Here is a 20,462-nt window from a genome sequence, read left to right as displayed (position 1 = left end):
CTTTTAAAAGTACAACAGTAATATGTTTGCCATTTTAGAATGGGATACATTGCAATTCGTTTTAACTGATTTTTCTTTTCATAACATTTTATTACGATTATTATTTTCCCTTGAAAAGCAGAAAGGCGACTTTGCAGCCACGTCATTAGAAATGAGTGATCACACAATTGGTGATCTGTGTCTCCCTCTAGAGGATGAAAAGTTTGTTCTGCAGATGGCGTTCAACCGTCAACCGCAAATGAACGGAATAACAACTAAAGCAAACAATATGATATTATTCATCTGAAATCTTCATGTTATAGTTTCTCGTGATAATTATTTCTGGCACTCACTGACGCAAGAAAAGAAAAACACACAACACAAACGACAAGAAATTGCCAAATCAGCGTCTTTATTTTACAAACGCATTTTTCTCTTGACATTTTTTTCCTTAATAAAAAAGCAATTTACAAGCTTAAGGACCAAAATGAAGCTGCACAGAATGATTATGAGTAAAATATATCATTTGAATAAATATACTTTTATTTCATGCTATAAAATAAAACTCAAAGAAATGGCAACAGATACGTCAGCTTGAGCTAGCTTCATTTACTTCATAGTTGTACAAAACAGTAGAGTTCTGAGGTTCACAGTTGGGTTGTGAGGTTGTGTGGAGAGTGGACAAAACAGGAGATTGGGCACATGTGCTGTCATGACTCATTTCGGGGCCTTCGCCGGACCTCGAGCTTCAGCTCTCCGGAACATAATCGGAATGGACTCATTGAGACCTTGAGGCAGAATGTATGGAAACCACTGACTTGAGGACACCTGAAGAGAAGCGCACGATTACGGACATAGGATGCTACCCAATGAGACCATTTTTTAAACACGAAACACCCTGAGTTGAAAGTTTGAAGTTTTTTTTGTTGTTTTTTTCTTTTTGCCTTGTCCCCAAATACATGAGCCAGAGACATTATAGTGTGTTGAGGGAATTGTTGTTGAGCTTATTAACAGCCCTCTCATCTTGATCAAATGCAAACTGAGGAGCCAGAAGTGTCCGCCAAATCAGAACATGACAACACACAGCCCGCTCCCTAAAGGTGGCTAAACAGCCCAAACATCCCTTTCGATATTTTGACACAGCTGGAGGTGCAACTCTGCCCAGTGCAGTCAGACGACTGAGCCACAGGCTCAGTTCTTCAGTTGCAGTTCACCGACTACCACTAGATTTCACGTTTTCTTTAATATATACACATTGTATATTTAGTAAGCTAATTATTCTTCTAAAGATGAAGCCAACCTGGCCAAAAGTTTTCAGCAAATATAGATATAAAAAAAAAAAAAAACAACCCTAATCAATATCAAATTATCCTGGTTCTCTTTAAATTTAACAGCTCCCTGACATGCAGTTTGTTTGATATGACAGGGCAATATTTCAATAGGCTTGATGATCCAAATGCACCACTTTTATAAAAGTTTATTGCTTTCTTTTTATAATACACAGTGGACAGACACTGACCCCCCACAAAAAAAAAAAAATGCTATGGAAGACGTAAGATTTTTTTTTTCTCAGCCGGTATATCAGTGTTTGTAAACTACCTGAAGTGAGTTTAAGAAGAGGATGAGCTGCAATTTCAAAAAGTAGTCTGACAGCCTTCCCTGTAAACACTTCCTTTTGATTACTTGTGGCCAATAATGCATCGCATGCATTGTGTGTGGAACTAAGGTTTGACCAAAAAAAAAAAAAAAAAAAAAAAAGTCAGAGATTGTGTCAAGGTCAGTTGGTTTTGTGTGTACTATGACTTAAGTAAATATAGCTACATGAAAAGCATTTAAACAATACCCCCGCCATTTACCTATACATGGACTTATATACTTATTTGATAAGAAAAAAAAACCTTACTAGCCCAAAAAAAAAAAACATTTTTTTTTTAAATATATATTTTTTAATGGGTTAAGGCCCCTGCTAAAGCAAATGAGGCCATTATACGTAGCTGGATAGATACAATTTCCAGATGGACTGTTATGTACTATTAACGAGAAGTGTTAAGTGCACAATCGAGGACAACTCAAGTTTCAAAAGTATCCATTGGCAATTGTATACAATTTTGTGGTTGCGAAACGTGCAATTTAACTACAGTATAGGGTACGCGTATTTATTTATTTATTTTTTTAAATGCACACATACTTCACTGAATATCCAAGCAGCTGCTCTCCAACCAATATTGGGGCAGGAAAGGGAAGTAGATGTGTGCGTTTCATGCATCTCCTTCCTTCCTTCATTCATTCATTCAAAGAGCGGAAAAGTACGGCACATGAATGGGATTGTCCTCACTGGCTAGAGTGGAGGGATAAACAAATCTCTCTCTGAGTACGGGGCAAGAGCCTCATTTGATTGTTATCACTTGCTACCTCAGATAGTCATTTGTCCCATGACAATAAAATCAAACCCGAAGCGAAAACATGCCTTTCATTTGATACAAAGGGAACAAGGGGGGTAGGACGTGAGCTGAAGAAGTACAAAATGGATGACACATTGGAGACGTCTAATTTCTTGTCGGTACGACTTTACAATACACGTGGCGAGGTTTCATCGAAGTCTCTCGTTTCAATTCATTTAAAAAGAAATGAGGCACATTCTTCTAAGTGCCAAACTCTAAAATGTAAAGCTTGTGGGAAGGCACTAGGTTTAAAATGCCACTTGTTGTGAAGTACGCTCTCTTTTTTGTGTGTTTACATTGGCTTCACACAATTACATTACCTATTGCACATAATGTATACCAACTACTACAGCTACAGTATTTATGGCTTCAATGAATGTTGCTAATTATAATTTAGCCTTCATCGCAAATTGTTCAGATTTGACACAAATGATTGTTTTAAGTTGGGAGTGTACATTCCTCTCAAATAGCAATTAACTCTGCCTACATTTAATGAATAACCCATTTGTCCTGATAAGCATTCACTTCTGAAATACAGTCAAAAATGTACACCTAAAATAATGTGCTAATCTTTGGTGTGAAGTCATGGCACAAGAGAGTTGAAACAGTTTGTACCTTTCACTCGCAAATCATTTCTGGGAAATGGCTGGCAGAATCAAATTAGACTCCATCAGCAGCGGACAAAAATAAACATGATGGAAATAAATGTAGTAAACAATTCTAAGATTAATGTTGACGTTGGGGGGAAAAAAACAAATTGGCTATCAACCAAAACTGTAAAGAATAAATGCCTACACACACACACACACACACACACGCACACACACACAAACAACAACAACAACAACAACAACAACAACAAAAAAGACGACGACCAAATTTGATTAAACTTCTCAACTGCCCAGTAAATATAAGGACTGCACATGAAAAAATGATAATGGCCATCCTCTTGATCCAACTGGGCAAAACAACATTTCATATTGCTATATAGCGAAATTGCACCACAAGAAAGGCATTAACTCATTTGGATGGAAAATAAGACAGCAACGTTGTATCAAAGAAAGACCGCACGAGCGGAGCTTTAAATGACCAAACCGCTTGAAAGGATAATCAATCAGGCCTTACAAGTGCCTTGTAAGAATCAACTATAAAATCACTATCAACATAAAACAGTCTTTGTATACTACCTTCTACCCAACGCCCAAGCCCTATGGTTCAATAAACCGATAAAACACAACAAAGCCTTTTGCGTGATTTGTAGCCGTTAGTAATCATGTGGTTGCAGAGTTTCATCATGTCGTAAGTAACTCCTGTGTTGGTACTACTGTCCTACTCTTGACAATGCAGCATCAGATTTAAAAAGAGATTAGCAAACTATCACTGGGACATCAATCCCACCTACTGACTATGCAAAGTGCATCAATACTTTGTATCACGTACTTCTTTCCACCACCTTGAAACAGTTCTCTCTCGTTTTAGCCACACATATCAAACAAAAAGTGGTATTGACTTCTGAAAATAACCTTGGTCTTTACATTTATATTTGATCCGCACCAATGCAGAGAACAAAGATGGCAGGTAGGACAGAATGAACATGAAATAAAACGGAAAGAAAAAACACAATAGTCCTTGTAAATAACGGAAGAAAAAAAAAAAAACACGTTAAAATGGCTGAGATTCCTTTGCTGCGTTTTGCATATTATTGACGAGTACTTTTGCTGTACTGTGTGTGAACGGATCCGGAGTTGTTGCGACGGCACTGAATGAATAACGAGTTCTAGCTTACCTAACCTAACTCGGGTCAAAAACAAGTTACACATTCTGATGTAAATTTGACATCCCAGTGTGGGGGCGGGGGGGACGTACAGTATGGTGGACTTCACATAAAAGCCGCTTTTCATAGTGAACAGTGTCGAAAACCGTGACTTATGGACGAGCATGCCACCAGGACTTGTGACGAGGTAAATATTCTGCGGTTTGTTGGAAATGAATGTTAGACAGCAAACTGCTATCTTTAAGTATCCTGGGCCATCTATTTTGTTCTCCTCTTTCTAAATGTTCCCAAAAAAACAAACACACTTTCAGACAAAATGTACTCACTTGAGCATATCTCCTTTTTGTTAGTCTAACCAATACAATCAACAAGGAATATTTCCCCCGTCTATGAAGGCTTTATATCGAGAGAATATTCTTTACACATGGTTTGGCAAAATACTGTACATACACCCTAAAATGGAGTTCTAACAGTGAACTTGTCTGCGCCCGGTAAATTATTGGCTATGAGGTAGAACCAAGTAAGTTCCATTGACGTGAGAATACTGTGATGAGTGTGTAGTTGTATCATGAGGTATTGAACGGATATGTCACAAAAAGCTATGCAATTAAAAAAAAGAAAAGATAATTCCTAGTGAGTGAGTGAGTGACCTCCTGTGGCCGTATGTGCAAAAACAGGTCAGGTAAAAAGGTGATATGACAAGCATCTTACCAGAGCTTTCACATTTTCAATTATTGCAACATGCCTATATAACTCTGTAAATATGTTTTTAAAAACATGGAAAGATATAAAGAGAAATCATCCTGGGGTGGGGGGGGGGGGGAGGGCCTAGATAAATGGGACCTCAGCAAAAATAGTACGACGTACGTAGCTCCCGAAGTAACTCGCTTTACTCTGCATTTGACACCTAGCGTTCACAAAATCGGCAGCAGCACCCCTTAAAGTAAGAAACGTCTATAGCAGAGGGAGCTGAAAAGTCCTTAAGTCGATTTGAAATTAACATTTCTTAAAGCTTCTTGAACCTGAAGCAGAACCTAATAATCACATCTGGATGCCTGAGCCTCTTCTGGACTGCATTTGGAACTCTCCTCCATATCAGTGGCCGGTGCCTCTTCTGCATATTGGGCCTCGTAGGCTATCCCCTCAGCGGCATCCTCCTGGTCCTTCTGACCCGAGCTTCCCTCCGTCCGCTCCGGAGAGTCCATGTGATTGCTGCCCTCGGACGCTCCCATGTGCTTCTTCCTCAGGTGCTGATTAAGGGTGCCCTGAAACGGGAAGCACTTTCCACAGATCTGGCAGTGGAACGGCTTGTTGTCCGTGTGGCCACGGATGTGGTACTCCAATTGGTCTTTCCTCGTATACTTCTTGCCGCAGAATTTACAAACAAAAGGCGTGATGCCCATATGCAGGCGCATGTGACGGTCGAGGCTCCCTTTCTGATTGAACGTCTTACCGCAGTAGACGCAAATGAGTCGTTCGTTGTACGGGTACCACTGACTCCTCAGGCTACGCTCTCGCACGTCGTTCTCCAACACGGCGGGTCCCACAGCGGGCTCGCCGTCGTCCGCACCTTGCTTGATGTGACTCAGTACCGCTGCTGGGATGGCCAGGGGGCGCTTTGCTCTGGCTCTACCACCTCTGAACCCACTGAGGATGGAACGGGATGGACTGGAGCTGCTGAGGTTAACAAAGCACGGGGAAGACAGCCCTGAGTAGGAATAGGCAGCAGACTGGATAACTGGACCGTAAGAACCCACGCTCACGGCCAGAACTTGCTCTCCGTCCACCAACTCGGTGTGGTAGCCGTCATCGCCAGCCGAGGAACTATCGGAGTAGGTAGGCCTCTCGGTTTTCTCCACTTTCACGTGCACATCTGTTACTTGGCCATCTTTGCCAATGAGTTCCACTTGCTCCATTTCTCCTTCCATGGGAACGTCATGCTCTGACACACTATCGGTGCTGCCACGATCTGACTGGCCTTCCTCTTGCTGCAGGCGCCCACGACCCAGGCCTTTTCCTGCCAGATCCAAGCGTGCTTCGTGGCCTGCGTGACTCTGACGGGAGTAGTAAGGGGGGGAGATCTGCGTAGGGTTGACGAAGAGGTTGCTGTCGTTGACCCCGTTGCGACTGCTCTGCGAATCATCCTTCTCTGGGCTGCAGGTATTAACTGGGAGGCTTATTTTGGAGTGGATGCTCTCAAGGATCTGAGTACACTTGTCAATAATGACCTGCATCTGCAGAAAGCTGGCGGCGGTGAGGAAACTGATAATGTCCTTGAGCTGCAGGGACATATGACCTGTGTAGCAGAACGCAAGAAGCTGCTCAAACACCTCAGGGCTTTTGATGACTGAGATTGAAAGGCCGCTCATGGTGCTGAGAGCCGAGTGGTCTCGAAAGTAGGGGGAGCTAGCTGCCAGGACGGCCTTGTGGGCGCGAAACGGCTGACCCTGAATGTGAACAATGATGTCACATAACTTGCCCTGCAGTCGCAACTCATTGAGCTGAGTCAGGACGGTGTTGCTGAACTCCGACACATCAAACTCGATGTAGCTGCCGTCGTCCATTTCTAGAATATGTTTCTCCAGTTTGTCAACCACCTGAGGGGGAAAAGACAAAAACATTTAGCAAAAATACAAAAAGGGTATCTCATTCCTATGTAATTCAAAACAATTCTGAAATACAAGGTGTACTTTATGCTGCGAAGAATAAACTGTTCATTTTTTTTTTCCAGAACAGAGGAGCCTTTAATTTCCTGTGAAGTGGTACAAGAGTTGAAAGAAACAAACAAACAAAATCTGGTACAATGGACCTTCAAAGTTACCCCCCCAAAAAAATATCAAAATTCATGACGATGTCATGGTTGACATCTTGCTTTTTCTGTGGCTTTTTCTGTATTTTTGGAATGCCACCACAGAGGGAGGAGAAATGTAATGATGTCCATGAAATCCTGAAAGGAAATGGTGCCATCTGCGCATCAACACCACGTACCCGGCAAACAGGAAGAGAATGCCCACAAAAAAAATTGCAGATGCGCATTAATCAGACGGCTGAAATACTGTTTCTAAGAAAAAGGGGAAAATATATTTCAGCTGTAGTTTCTACTTCTTTAAGCTGCAATTTCTTCAGAAGTTAACTTTCAGGTAAATCGTTTGTGTGTGTCAATACGACTACTGTATATACAGCAGTGTTTCTCAAACCTTTCTGTGCACAGTACATGTGACCACCGAAAAAAAATCTTAACTGTCCAACTACCGCCATCGTGACCAACATTTGTACACAGTTTGAATATTAACACTGTGCTTACGTAAATACAGGGAAGAAAAAACAGGCTGCTGGATAGGCTCCAGCACGCCAGTGACCCTTGTGAGGATGAAGTGGTATAGAAAATGGATGGATGGACGATAAAAAAGTTCACTAAAGTAAACTTTGTGATACTTTCACACGCTACCAAGGGGAAGAAGCTCGCGTCCCACTTAGTGGCGCTCGTACCATACTTTGAGAACCACTGATATACAGTACGCCCCCTTCGTTGTGATTTTAAGGTAACTAGCATACATACATGAGAAAATTCCTACTTTTTAGACTTTAAATGACCCCACGGAAACCCTGATAAGATAATGACAACTTTCTTTTGAATCCTAAATAATTGTTAACTTTGTAGGAGTTCATCCTCATCACACAATCAGCAGCAAAACAGCTCATATACATTACACCCCCCTCCAAAAATACTGGAACAGTGAGTTCTTTTGTTGCCGTTGTTACAGATCATGTGATTAAACCTTGCATTTTGATTGGCCATAACGTGTGTGCTGTTGCAATGCCAACCACTTGTGATTCGAAATTTGAATCACAGCCAGAGTAACATTTGGTCTGGTTGCTCGGCGGGCTGACTTAAATTAGGCAGAACGGGTCTGGCAACATTGTTGAGGTTGACAAGGGAACAATACAGTCTACATAGGCTGAGATCAAAAGTTAAGACTATCACGCCTTTCTGTGCACAGTACATGTGACAAAATGTAACACATTCAGGCATCTGGCATAAAAACTGTGCCAAACAAATCATGCGAGTGATTTTCTGTGGCAAAGCCTGACGGGACAAGCCAAAAGTCTCAACAACAAGAACTTTGCATAAATCATACCATGCCCTAGGATATACTGTACAGCGCTCTATAGAAAAGATGACTCCTCCTTTGAGAAGTTGGCTTTTAATCCGTTTCCCAATGATCACAACAACAGTTTTCTGAATTTGGATGATGCGATTGACCTGTTGTTAAAATTATCATGCAAAATGTATTTAAAATGTCTCTTTTCTAGACTTGCATTAATACGGACTAAATTTTGCAGTATTGCAAACTTAAAAGTGGACAGATCGAAACTGAATTGTAACTTAATTTCTTGCGTGCAAAGAGGTCTCTGGAATGCCTGAGATTATTTCTTTACTATGCCAGAGAAAATATGGAGTCTGAAAGGACACTCAAGGTTTCTTCTGTTGGTGAACTGTACAACAGAAAAACGGAACCCCACTGTGGAAAATGTGGACTACAACCCACTTCCGACAACAATTTCACCCCACAGTTCGCCACTGGAGAGGTTGAAAACAACCACAGAATCACAAATGGCACATAGAGAACAAACAGAAACATTTTGAAGATTTACAATTAGATCTAATTTAAATGACTTCACAAGCTTGAGCACTTGAAGAACGCAGAATCCTGTTGAAATATCAGAAAAACATCGACAATACTTAGAGGAGGCAAAAAAGAGTGCCACTTCAAACCTGTACACAGAATTGATTACATGACTGTAAAATCTGTCATGTCTGGACCCAATTCTATTCATTTTTCAATAATTGCTACTAGTCTTATGGCGGAACCTGAGATTAATGCTAAACTGATGGCGACGATAAAAACAAACAGTACCTTTGATGAAAATAATGGGGAAATAGAGGTGATTACAAAAGCCTGAAAGTATATGCTCCACATTTGCCAGATGAAGAAAGTCTGCTTTTACTTATGTGCAAGTTGCAAAAGACTCTCTGAATCAAAAGCCAAAAGAAACATCATAAATAATATGGTATGGTAGCGTTTTATTGTCATTCCTTAATATATGCGGAACATACAGATGGCCAAAATTACTTTTCCAAGAGTCCACTGTCACAAAAACAATAAAAATACCATATCATATTAAACCATATGGATTTAGAATGGGAAATGACTTACAATCATATGTGAGTCAAAGCAAGTGAGCAAATACTTTGGCAATATAGTGTATAATATTTCAAACATTTATTTTCCAACTGCCAAAACAAAACCATGAAAAACAAAACTGAAAATAGCTATAATTTGCCCATTTTCGACTAGTTTCATTCCCCCGTAATGTTTGGCAGTGGGCAAATGTGTTTGAAACAAATCTGGCTTTTTATTTTTTAACAACTGTATTTATGTTGTATATAACTATTTCAATAGTACAAATAAATGCTTTTTTTTCATTTAAGCGGACTTGTTTTTATTTCTTTGTTTGTTTGTCCATTGTTTCCCCCAGGGAAAGCACGCCAATCATCTGAAACAAAAGAAAAATCTAACTATGTATTTCATTATTTGGCTGGAAAATGTTGGTTTAGTTTTTACTTTTTTACTTAAGTACATTTTGAAGTGTGTACTATTATACTTTTATTTCAGTACTTTTACCACGAGAGATGTTTCTCGCACCAGTATCAGTATTTCTACTTTAGTACTGAAGGCCAGTACTTTTGACATCTCTGGAAGTATTGATATTTTTCAAGACTGTACTTGAATTCACCTCCCCCAAACCAGTGTAACGCGGAAAACAATTTCATGTCATCCAGCAATGTATAATGGCAGGCAGAACAATTCAAGAGCTCTTCCACTAGATGGCAGAAAGAACAATTAACCTGTTTTATCAACTTTCTGTGACATTTTTGTTTAGTGGTGTGCAGTGGTTTTGGATCAATATAAGTTGGGAAAGTTACGTTCAAACACAAGATGAAAGGCTCCCTCATTGTTGTGTGATGCTATTTCCAGCTAGAAAAAAAAAAAAACAATCCATAGATTGGCGTGCTTGTCATTAGGACAGATAACGTTTGCACAAACCTGTTCTCGTTGTGGGACTACCACAGCAGCGGATTCTGCATTGTGGAAATTTACGGTATTTGCAAAAAATCACGGACCTCTTCGTGTACGGTGGAATAATTCCCTGCTCTCCTTCTACTTTCATAGTGAGGGCTGCAAAGTTGTTCAAATTCCTCTTTGAGGCTGTTATTATTAAACGCAGGTCACATGAACAGCATAACAAGAGCCGCCTTTCTATAATGTCATCGTGACTCCTCCCTCTCCAGGCATGACTTCCGCTCAATCCAATTCTTACACTGGTCCTCCCTCACTTACCAAAGCTGTGCATTCAGAAAAAGAAGACAACTAATTCAATTCAGCACACTCGTCTGTTGCTACAAGCACTCTCCCTCCTCCTCAAGCCAATAACACGCGCTTAGTGACTCGTTGATGTCACGCTCGAAACAGTTTGTTGAATTCAGTCAGCAAATTTCTATGCACACAATTTCAGCATTTCGGCAAATACATCAGCTCTCCGACTGCCTAGTTCACATGCCCTTCTCCCATCTTTGCCATTGCTGCAACTCTTTCCAAACCCCTTGCTGCCAATTCAGACGGCGTTCCTGCAGATTGAGTCACAGTCAGCACTTCTGGATTGCAAATACTTTGTCCAGTCACCAAGGCACCTGTCCACTCAACCTCACGTCCTCATCTAGGCACCAGATGAGGAAAGACGCACACAGACAGAGAGAATTCCAATTTGAAGCTGATTAGTTTCCCTCGCTCAAACGCAGCCTTCTAAGTGCAACGTATCCATGTACGTAAATTGGACATTGTCCGATGATGCGAACCCAAACCAATTCCAAATAACTGACAAAACGGTGGGCCTTTTAGAAACTAGCTCCTCTGTTCAGAGCCACGTTGTTGTTGTAATGTACGCATTACAAGGGAACTACGCAAGTCATTAAGAAAAAAATAAATAATTTGACCCCAAAAGTCAAATTAATTGATTAATTGCCCAGCTTTGTTGTTTAACTGCCCACACATGCACTTTTGTTTTAATGGACTTTTCATCAAAGAGGGTCACGGCATATCCACTTGGACATAATAGAATTGTATCAATTTGAGCCAGGAAAAACCCTTTTACAAATTGGATCAGCTTGTAATACTCAGCATATCTCCTTCAGTACGTGTCAGCATGGGTGCAACAGAAGGACCTAACAGCTACAACATACATTTTACAATGTCTTCCTCACACCTGAGGTAATAGAAATAGTACCACATATATTACAATAAGGGTATGTCAGTAAACAGAATTATCGATTTGAAGGTTTCTGTTTTGTCACACAATATCACGAACACAGACCAACTTGCTAGCAACCTTAAGAATAATGTTTTTACTTAGCAACCTTTGGTCCAGTCATAAAACTGGAAGTGTGAAGTACGTGAACCAGGACACTGCTTTGGGGCACCAAACTACAGATGGGAACAAAGTCTTGTCCACATCTATATACATATTACATGGGATCAGTACGAGCAGAAGTAGCTGAGCTTCTTTGCCCACTCCTCTCTGCCAAAGTGAGTTAATCCTCAACTGAAGCCACATACCCATATAGCTTTACTTCATCCTGTCTTTCCTGTCACTTGCTTCAGTAAGACTGGGTAATACACATCCTAAATTGTCAGCGTTAGCACAGTATACAACAAGTAGTATTGTTCTTTGAGAATACGTGATATTTCAGCACAAGGAAGACTGGGTAGTGACAACTTTCACATCAGTGACGCATTTGATCTTGCCCTGCAAAAAGATTAATTTTTTTAATCCTCAAAATGTAATTAAAGACCAGTGCGATGGCCTGGCAGGATTGCCTTTGAGGGGGAAATTTTGTCGCTGTAGTCACCAATTAATTCCAACCTAACTTGACTTTAAAAAGGACTCATTAAGCATGTTCACCATTTTAAAACCATGTGTATTATTAATGTCTCTGACATTTGGTCTGGACCAACGTCCAGCCAGGCTGCCAAGTTATTGAGAAACTCGGTATGTGGGTGGAATTATGTTAATTAGCCCTACTGTTTCTTAACAGCGGGGGGAGTGGAGGATACTATAACAGTTAGGGGTGTCCCGAACCGATCTTTGAGATCGGGAATTGGTCCGATGTGAGCAAAAAAACAAGGATCGGACTGCATCTTAAATCATCCGCTTTTACCACTCTTATACAAGCAGTCCATTCCATGCTCTACTGCAGCATTTCTATCCAGCAGCGCTCGATGGCATGCGGAGCCCACGTGATCACGACGACAACTTGCTAAGGTGCTAACATAGTAGCAGGAAGTAGGAGTGAATGTTGCTTGCTTAAAGTCGTTTCTTGATGCTCGAGCTGAAGTTCACTGTAAAACTGAACTCGCATAAAATAATTACACCTACTGAATGCTCAAATACACCACATACTTCGTTTCTTTCTTTGTTTTTGTTTAAAAACAATAAAATAAAAAAATCGCAAGCTCAGCGCTAACACATAATGAATGAAAAAGATTATTCACGACCTAAGGAAAATTTGCATCCGACTCGTGGCACTTACATGACTCAAAATAATGAATACTGGTAGTCAATAAACATAAACGGGTAATACAACAACTATTTCCGGCATATATTAATCAAACTCTGTGAAAAACGTGTTACAATAACAATATTCGATCATGACTTCTTCTACGTTCTTTGTTACTGCAAGTGTGTATCTCACTGCGTGCCCCACACTGCCTCTCAGAGGTCAAGACATGCACAGCAGTTACCAATTGGCAAATAATAAATGAGTAAGTTTTTCTCATACCTACTGTTGCTGATCAAGCCTGTTCTAACATTCCCAGAGATGCCAACTTTTACGGATCATATGTATTTTGTTAGCGGCACGGTGGCCGACTGGTTAGAGCGTCAGCCTCACAGTTCTGAGGACCTGGGTTCAATCCCCGGCCCCGCCTGTGTGGAGTTTGCATGTTCTCCCCGTGCCTGCGTGGGTTTTCTCCGGGTACTCCGGTTTCCTCCCACATCCCAAAAACATGCATGAATTGGAGACTCTAAATTGCCCGTAGGCATGACTGTGAGTGCGAATGGTTGTTTGTTCCTATGTGCCCTGTGATTGGCTGGCAACCAGTTCAAGGTGTACCCCGCCTCCTGCCCGATGACAGCTGGGATAGGCTCCAGCACGTCCGCGACCCTAGTGAGGAGAAGCGGCTCAGAAAATGGATGGATGGATGGATGTATTTTGTTACGGAAATCACTGAACGCTGACTCATGATTTCCGTAACACCGATTGTTTCTGATATTGGGGGGGGGGGGGGGGGGAGGGGCGGCGGCAATATCCAGTGTCCGAGACTACAGTACGGCACTGTGTCCGGCCACCGTGACGATGGATTTGATGAAATAAACACTATTTTGTTTAAAAAAAAATACTTAAAAACCAAGCAGCTTGGGGACACTATATTTTATTACACCCCCCGGCTGCCAAGCCGAAGAGGCAAAAGTTCTCTCTGCATCAGGTGTCAACGCAATGTAAGTCACCGATCATCGCCTCCACGGTAGCGAATAAACGTCAGCACTTTTTCAAACACTTATACGTATAGTTTACGTTATCACGTAGGGAGAGCGAGGAGTGATGCTAATTGCTAGGCTATCGTGTCATGAAGTCGCAAAACACTGAAATAAGTGGACCAGCTGTACAGCTGTCCTCGAGGGTGCGTGGGAGTTCACCCAACCAGTCTACATGTGTTTTGCGGACTTCAACCATGTCACTCGGGGAGTCCTGTTGGGGGTGCTTCGGGAGTACGGGGTACCGAACCCCCTTATACGGGCTGTTCGGTCCCTGTACGACCGGAGTCGATGAGATCCTGCCCCGAGTGGAGGAGTTCAAGTATCTTGGGGTCTTGTTCACGAGTGACGGAAGAATGGAACGGGAGATCGACAGGCGGATCGGTCCGGAGTCTGCAGTGAAGCGGACTTTGTATCGGTCCGTTATGGTGAAGAAGGAGCTAAGCCGAAAGGCGAAGCTCTCAATTTACCGGTCGAGCTACGTTCCTACCGTTACCTATGTTCAGGAGCTGCGGGTCATGACCGAAAGAACCAAGATCCTGGATACAAGCGGCCGAAATGAGTTTCCTCCGCAGGGTGTCCGGGCTCTCGCTTAGAGATAGGGTGAGAAGCTCGGTCATCCGGGAGAGGCTCAGAGGAGAGCCGCTGCTCCTCCGCATTGAGAGGAACTAGATGAGGTGGCTCGGGCATCTGTTTAGGATGCCTCGCGGACGCCTCCCCGGTGAGGTGCTTCGGGCACGTCCCACCGGGAGGAGACCCCGGGGACGACCCGGGACACGCCGTAGAGACTACTTCTCTCGGCGGGCTTGGGCACGCCTCGGGATCCCCCCGGAAGAGCTGGAGGAAGTGGCTGGGGAGAGAGATGTCTGGGTGTCCCTGCTAAAGCTACTGCCCCTGCAACCTGACCTCGGATAAGTGGAAGAAGATGGATAAATGGATGGAACGACTGCTTTCATTGAAGGCAGAGGAGGGATTTATGAAAATGTCCTTATACCACAGTGAGTGCTGCGAGAAACCAGAAGCTGATACTATCTATGCCAAAGCATTTTTATTGCCCAAAAAATAGTTTTTTTTGTAAATAACATTGCACAGGTACATAAAGCTCAGAAGTGACTCGCTCTGCTTTACATCACAAACACTTGTGTGGGTGTGTCCACGTAAATAAAAAAAATATGAGCCAGGCTTCTGTGCAATAGTCTACGGAAAATGATATTGCCTAAAAGCGTCACAAAAATCACAAATTTAACGGGAAAAGCTTGCTGGGGGGAAAAAAACAGTTAACAGTAAATAATGTCCTGGGTGAACTCAGCTGTACTGAATAACCTGACTCTTCCCTGCACTTTGGTCTTTCCTGTCATACCATTGTAATAGCAGGTACGAGAACATGGAAAAAACAACTACTGGTACTTTAGTGGTTTTGGCTGGTAAAAGGGTGTCGTGTACACTAACTAGTAACTGCCATGTCCAGTATCACAGGCTGATTACCTAATAGGTCTGGCTGCCCCAGACAGTTTTGAATTACAATGGCAGTAGCGTTCACATTTTACTTTAGTAATTGTGTCAAACCCATCGTTTAAACAAAATAAATCGCGGGACGTCGATTGTCGGTGCAAAATGTAGCAAATGTGTGTCGTGCCAAACTTTAATTGTAATTTATTACAATCCAACGTGTAAGTAGCAAAAGAAATTGGAAGTGTGTCCATTGCTCGTGCAAACGGCAGCACAAAATCGAATCCAAATGAGTCATGTCGGCTGTCTCAAGCACTGGTATAGTGAAATGTTTGCCCAGATTATATCTGCATCGCTTCACAGGGCCGTGCCATACCGCGACCGAGCAGCATTCGAACATTCGCTAACTCCATTAGCTAGCTAGCTTCACATTTAGCTAGCATTTCGCCCCCCAAAAAAACACCAGACCTTTACACACACCTTGCGATGTGCACCCAGTACGAAATGACTCGACAGTCGGCTCGGCTTCTGCACAGTGTGCACAACATTGACAAGCTTTTCTACATTTTCAACGACAGGGTCGAACACAAGCGCTAGGTCGGCTGTCATTCGAGCTAGCTACAGGGCTAGCTCGCTCGTTAGCGCTCAAGCCATATTAGCCAACGGCGGTGGCTAACGCTAGCATGCAATCGCTGACACTAGATTGCACCGAACTACTCAAGTAAGACAGAAAAAACACGTTGACGTGACGAACCGGTGCACGCCGCCACATTTGACGCGAGCGGACTCACCGTGCTGCAGACTGACATTAAACGTTGTCCATTCCCCTTCAAATTCGCGAACAGCCACAGCCAGGCCTCCCCCCCTCTCCAGTCCAGATGTGTCAGACAGTTGCTGCTGCAATTTTTTGCATCAACAGGAAGTGTTCTTTTGGCTCTTTGCGTTCATTCTATCGGTGAGTTTTGCAGCAGCCCCTCCCTTGCTCACCCGTGCCAGTGCAATGTATAGAGACATAATGTTCCCGACACACCGTGCAAGTCATACGCACCATAATAAACGAAGAGGAGTCGCGATCCAGTTTGTTCTCGATCCACAACGTGGCCATGGGAATGTTCTTGCCTCATCCACTGCACCGGTGGCGAGCAAAATATCCGCTCAAGTCTGCTTTCGTTCCACAATCCCAAGGATTTGTGTGAAATTCTGTGTTGGCGTGTACCACACATGCGCACCTTTAGCTACCTCGCGTATTCTTTGAACAGTCGTGCTTTGACATTTGTGCACCAAAACCATACGTGCGTTGATATGCGTACTATATACCACCTCATATTGTGATAATGATAACCAAAGTATCAGTTCCAGTAAAAGTGATCTACAGTCGACTGGGTATATTTGACTATTCAATACCAGTCTATTCAAAGTTGTGCCTATTGTCGCGTGTAATAGTACATTTAATAACCTGTAGCTTTTCTTCATAAAGTACACGCGCAATTCAAATATCTCCAACCCCAATGGGAGCGTCGCGAAAAAAAAAAAAAAGTTAAAGAACAATCGCTGTAGTTTTGAACTTTTTTCGACTTATTGCTGTGCGCTGTACTTTGCAGGTATTCTCTATTGCGACCTATTGTTTCTTTGGAATGATCTTAAGTGTGTGCAACATAGTCATAAAAATCCCCTCTCATCTAATGACACGTTTAAAAAAAAAAAAAAGTATTTGTGGACATGCCACAAAGGGGCGCCAGAGACTAAATTGTAACAAACGCACAAAGCGCGCCTCCTATACAATACATAAGAACAAAAACAGATCCTGAATGCATAATGTCAGGTCACTGTTTCTCATGTCCGCAATCAAATACTGGATATCATGTGACATTTTTACTTTAACGAGGCACGGTTATCAAATTAAAGGGCAATACAACATTTCCACGTTTTGTAAACTAATTGAACATATTATTCGTTCATAATATAACCAACACTATCCAAAACACAATCAATCTTCTGTTGGTTTGAAATGTCTTATTGGAAGAAGTTGAGACAATCCAGTGGGAGCTCTCCTGTGTCATCTGCGAACATTGGTTTTTTTTGTGCCATGTTCATTGACAATTCAGTAACCCCTTTGTGTGTATATTGGAGGAAATAATGCCCTGTAGTTGTCTGTTTGGGACAATTAGGATTAAAGGAGTTTGCAGTGTATGCAACAAAATGTGGTCAATTATTTCACTAAAGTATACTAGACAAAACAAAGTGACTTATCACTTTCAACTATAAATTGATCTTTTTTAATGAGTGCTGTGTGCAAACCATTACAAAAACAACTCTACGTGATTGTTTGTAGTCTTTTGCGTAGTAATTTCATTCTTCATTAATTCTTACTTTGAGTCTTGGCAATGTGCTCCACGGGTTTACCTTTAAAATGTCACAGTCGTGCAGATATCACTGTCATCAAATATGTTTTCAGATTTCTGTCCATTTTTCAGATGAAATTGTATGAAGAGCGTATATTTTTTTAGCAGCCTTTGGAAAACCTGCTCTTCAAACAGTAAACCCTCAATCCAAGTCACATACAGTATAGATCTTTACTTCTTTGATCGAGAAAGGTGGCGTAACCGTAGCTTTGTTTCTTTTCTTGGGTGCATCACATGACACACTGACGTCGACTGCACTTTAGCTCATGCATGGAAACATCTGCATTCGGTAATTCCTTTCTCCCTGTGTGCTAATTGAGAACATTTTGTTTTTCCAAAGTTTTTATTTTAGAAAGATGAAAATCACGTTGACATTTGGAGAATTTGTAACACAAAATAGTAATATAAATGTGTTATCTAGTCTGTATTAAAGTAGACAATACATAAATCCTAATACTTATACTGTAGTGCGCTGAACAGCAGTAGTTAGTGAAGATCCAAATTTGTATGAGTACATTTTTGCCATGCCAATATGGAATTTACAATCCATTTACTTACCCAGGCAGTTTATGCCAAAGTTTATTTTTCATAATTCTAATTTTGTGAAATGTCACTGATGTAGTGGTCCACTCGCCTGACTTTGGTGCGGGCAGCGTGGGTTCAGTTCCCACTCGGTGACGGTGCGAAAGTGAGTGCGAATGGTTGTCCGTGTCTATATGTGCCCTGCGACGGACTGGCGACCAGTTCAGGGTGTAGTCAGCTGGGATAGGCTCCAGCGCCCCGCGACCCTAACCAGGATAAGCGGTGTTGAAAATGGATGGATGAATTTTGTGAAATGTACTCCTCGATAAGTCAACAGGTTAAGTCTAGTCTACTGTGTGTGCATGTGTCCGTGTGCCACGTGTGTGTGTGTGTATTTGCATGTACGTGTGCACGCGTGTGTTTGTTTTAAGGTGAATGACAAGTTGGCAGCACAAGTGAATATTTGACCTAATCGTGTGCAGGTGGATGATCAACCCAAAGAAAGAATGGCTTTGTCATCGCACGTCCCTCCTCTATGCTCAGCTGGGACCTTTCCCTCCTCTTGCCTCTTGCAGCGGAGAGGGGTGGGGGGGGGGGGGGATTGATGCACAGCTGAAGCCACAGCCAAAAATTTGGTCATGAGAGATTGTTTGTCTGATCAGGAGGAATGATGATGGCATTGATAAGGTCTCCAACAAATTCTCCATCAAAGGGTTTCCTGTTGAACTTGTAATCTTTTCTCAAACGGGGCCTTGTTAGCTGTGTGTCGTTTGCTTGAGCAGGAATTATTTGGCAGTATGATAATGGGGCTCCCTTTGGGTGGTGCAGCTCCAGGTATCATCAGGGGGCTCCAGGTGGTGTGGCCCGGGGCTCTGATGTTCTGCTTCTTTTTAATCCCAGATGACATTGCTAAATCCCCAAACTCACTGCCCCTATAGATGAGTGTATAGCGATGGAATGATTTGTTTAAAGAGCACATATCATGTATCAAACTGAAGGAATAAGGAGCTCCACTGTTTAATGCTAAGCCTTAAAGTACAGCGCTAATAGCACATATACATTTGATGACTTTATGCATCGACTGCTGAACCTTCCATGAGTCTTTACATTTGTTTATTATCAATCATTCTTGTTTGTTGTGTGTGAATCGTGTGTCTAATTTTTGCAATAACACCATGTCAGTGCAATCAACCATTACAATTCTCATTTTGCTTGCTAAATGAAAAAAGCAGTACCATATTTATAAGCATAACATGAATAAAACATCTAATATTTTTGCCAGGAGTCCCTTGGCTACCTTGGCCGTCATTGCTGTGGAGAACAAGGGTCTCCCAGTGTTCTGGCCACAAATAGTCCATAGCTCACTGATGGCGAACATATTTCCCAGTAGCAGGTGTCTAAATCCGTCAGTGGCTGATCCTCACCGTGACTGTAAATGAAAGAGCCGCCTCGTCCAGGTGCACAAGCGCCTCCTCGGCCCTCTCGGGTTTCCTCTTGGTGGACAAACGTGATGTGCAAGAAGGAAGAGCATGTTTAGTATATATATTTTGGTGTTCAATAATATTTTTTTTCACTAAAGCTAATGACATTTAAGTGAGTATATAACGGACTTTGAATATTTCCTGCCTTATGAGTATACTCACTGGCCGCAAGATTAGTTACACTTGCACAATGTAACAAAAGAGCGGAATCAATAAATACAAATGCAGTAATGCTCCATTTTAATTGAAACTGCCATGGAGGTATGAATACAATAATATACGTTTTTGTTTTTTTAAAATATTAAACGATTGTACGTAACGTAGGTTTGTAAAAGGGACCTTAACAAACTACACCTGCATTAGTTAACCTGTTGTCAATCACATTGTCGATCGGAATAGAAAATAATTCTATTTTGCTTTTGCTCTGGCATTGGATCTTGGCTTCGTCAAGGCCTGTGAAATGAAGTGTCCCGTGAGTTTGCACATATACACAAGCTGACCATAAATGGCAGTGTTAGTTTTATGTTCATGTTTTGACAAGAATAATTAAAAACGATTAAAGCGAGCTCAGTGCAGTACTATTACATATTGGGCTCCAACTGTTGCAGTAGGAACAAAAGCCCGAAGCTAAAGAGAGTTTTAACAGTTCGAAGCCCTCACATTATAAGTATAATGAGCTCTCTGATGTGTCATATATTTGCCAGAGAAATCAAGCCAATTTGTGGAAATGGTGGCCCGGGGTTGGGAGAATACAGAGTGG

The 20,462-nt window shown here is 42.0% G+C and overlaps 1 protein-coding gene across 2 annotated transcripts; it reads right to left on the bottom strand.

Annotated features, from left to right (window-relative positions):
* Positions 1–374: 374 nt before the first annotated feature.
* zbtb34 (zinc finger and BTB domain containing 34) lies at positions 375–16,772 on the bottom strand. Of its 2 annotated transcripts, none has more exons than XM_061768729.1 (2): positions 16,346–16,772; positions 375–6,791 (listed from the first exon to the last, which is right to left on the bottom strand). In XM_061768729.1, the coding sequence occupies exons 1-2, from the start codon at positions 16,400–16,402 to the stop codon at positions 5,229–5,231; spliced, it is 1,620 nt and encodes a 539-aa protein (XP_061624713.1). In that variant the 5' UTR covers positions 16,403–16,772; the 3' UTR covers positions 375–5,228. The 2 variants fall into 2 exon arrangements, with proteins under 2 accessions (XP_061624713.1, XP_061624714.1); XM_061768730.1 differs by lacking the exon at positions 16,346–16,772 and adding an exon at positions 16,089–16,339.
* Positions 16,773–20,462: the final 3,690 nt, after the last annotated feature.

This window comes from Phyllopteryx taeniolatus, chromosome 3 (genome assembly GCF_024500385.1).
Source record: "Phyllopteryx taeniolatus isolate TA_2022b chromosome 3, UOR_Ptae_1.2, whole genome shotgun sequence".
NCBI classification, from domain to species: Eukaryota; Metazoa; Chordata; class Actinopteri; order Syngnathiformes; family Syngnathidae; genus Phyllopteryx; species Phyllopteryx taeniolatus.
This window is presented reverse-complemented; position numbering and strand designations above follow the sequence as displayed.

What these genes read in the sequence shown, in the direction of transcription:
- zbtb34 (XM_061768729.1), bottom strand. Translation starts at nt 16,402, where the DNA reads ATGGCCACGTTGTGGATCGAGAACAAACTGGATCGCGACTCCTCTTCG. An exon ending in ACTCCTCTTCGTTTATTATG is followed by an intron (nt 6,792 to 16,345) that starts GTGCGTATGACT and finishes TTTCCCCCTCAG; the next exon opens with GTGGTTGACAAACTGGAGAA.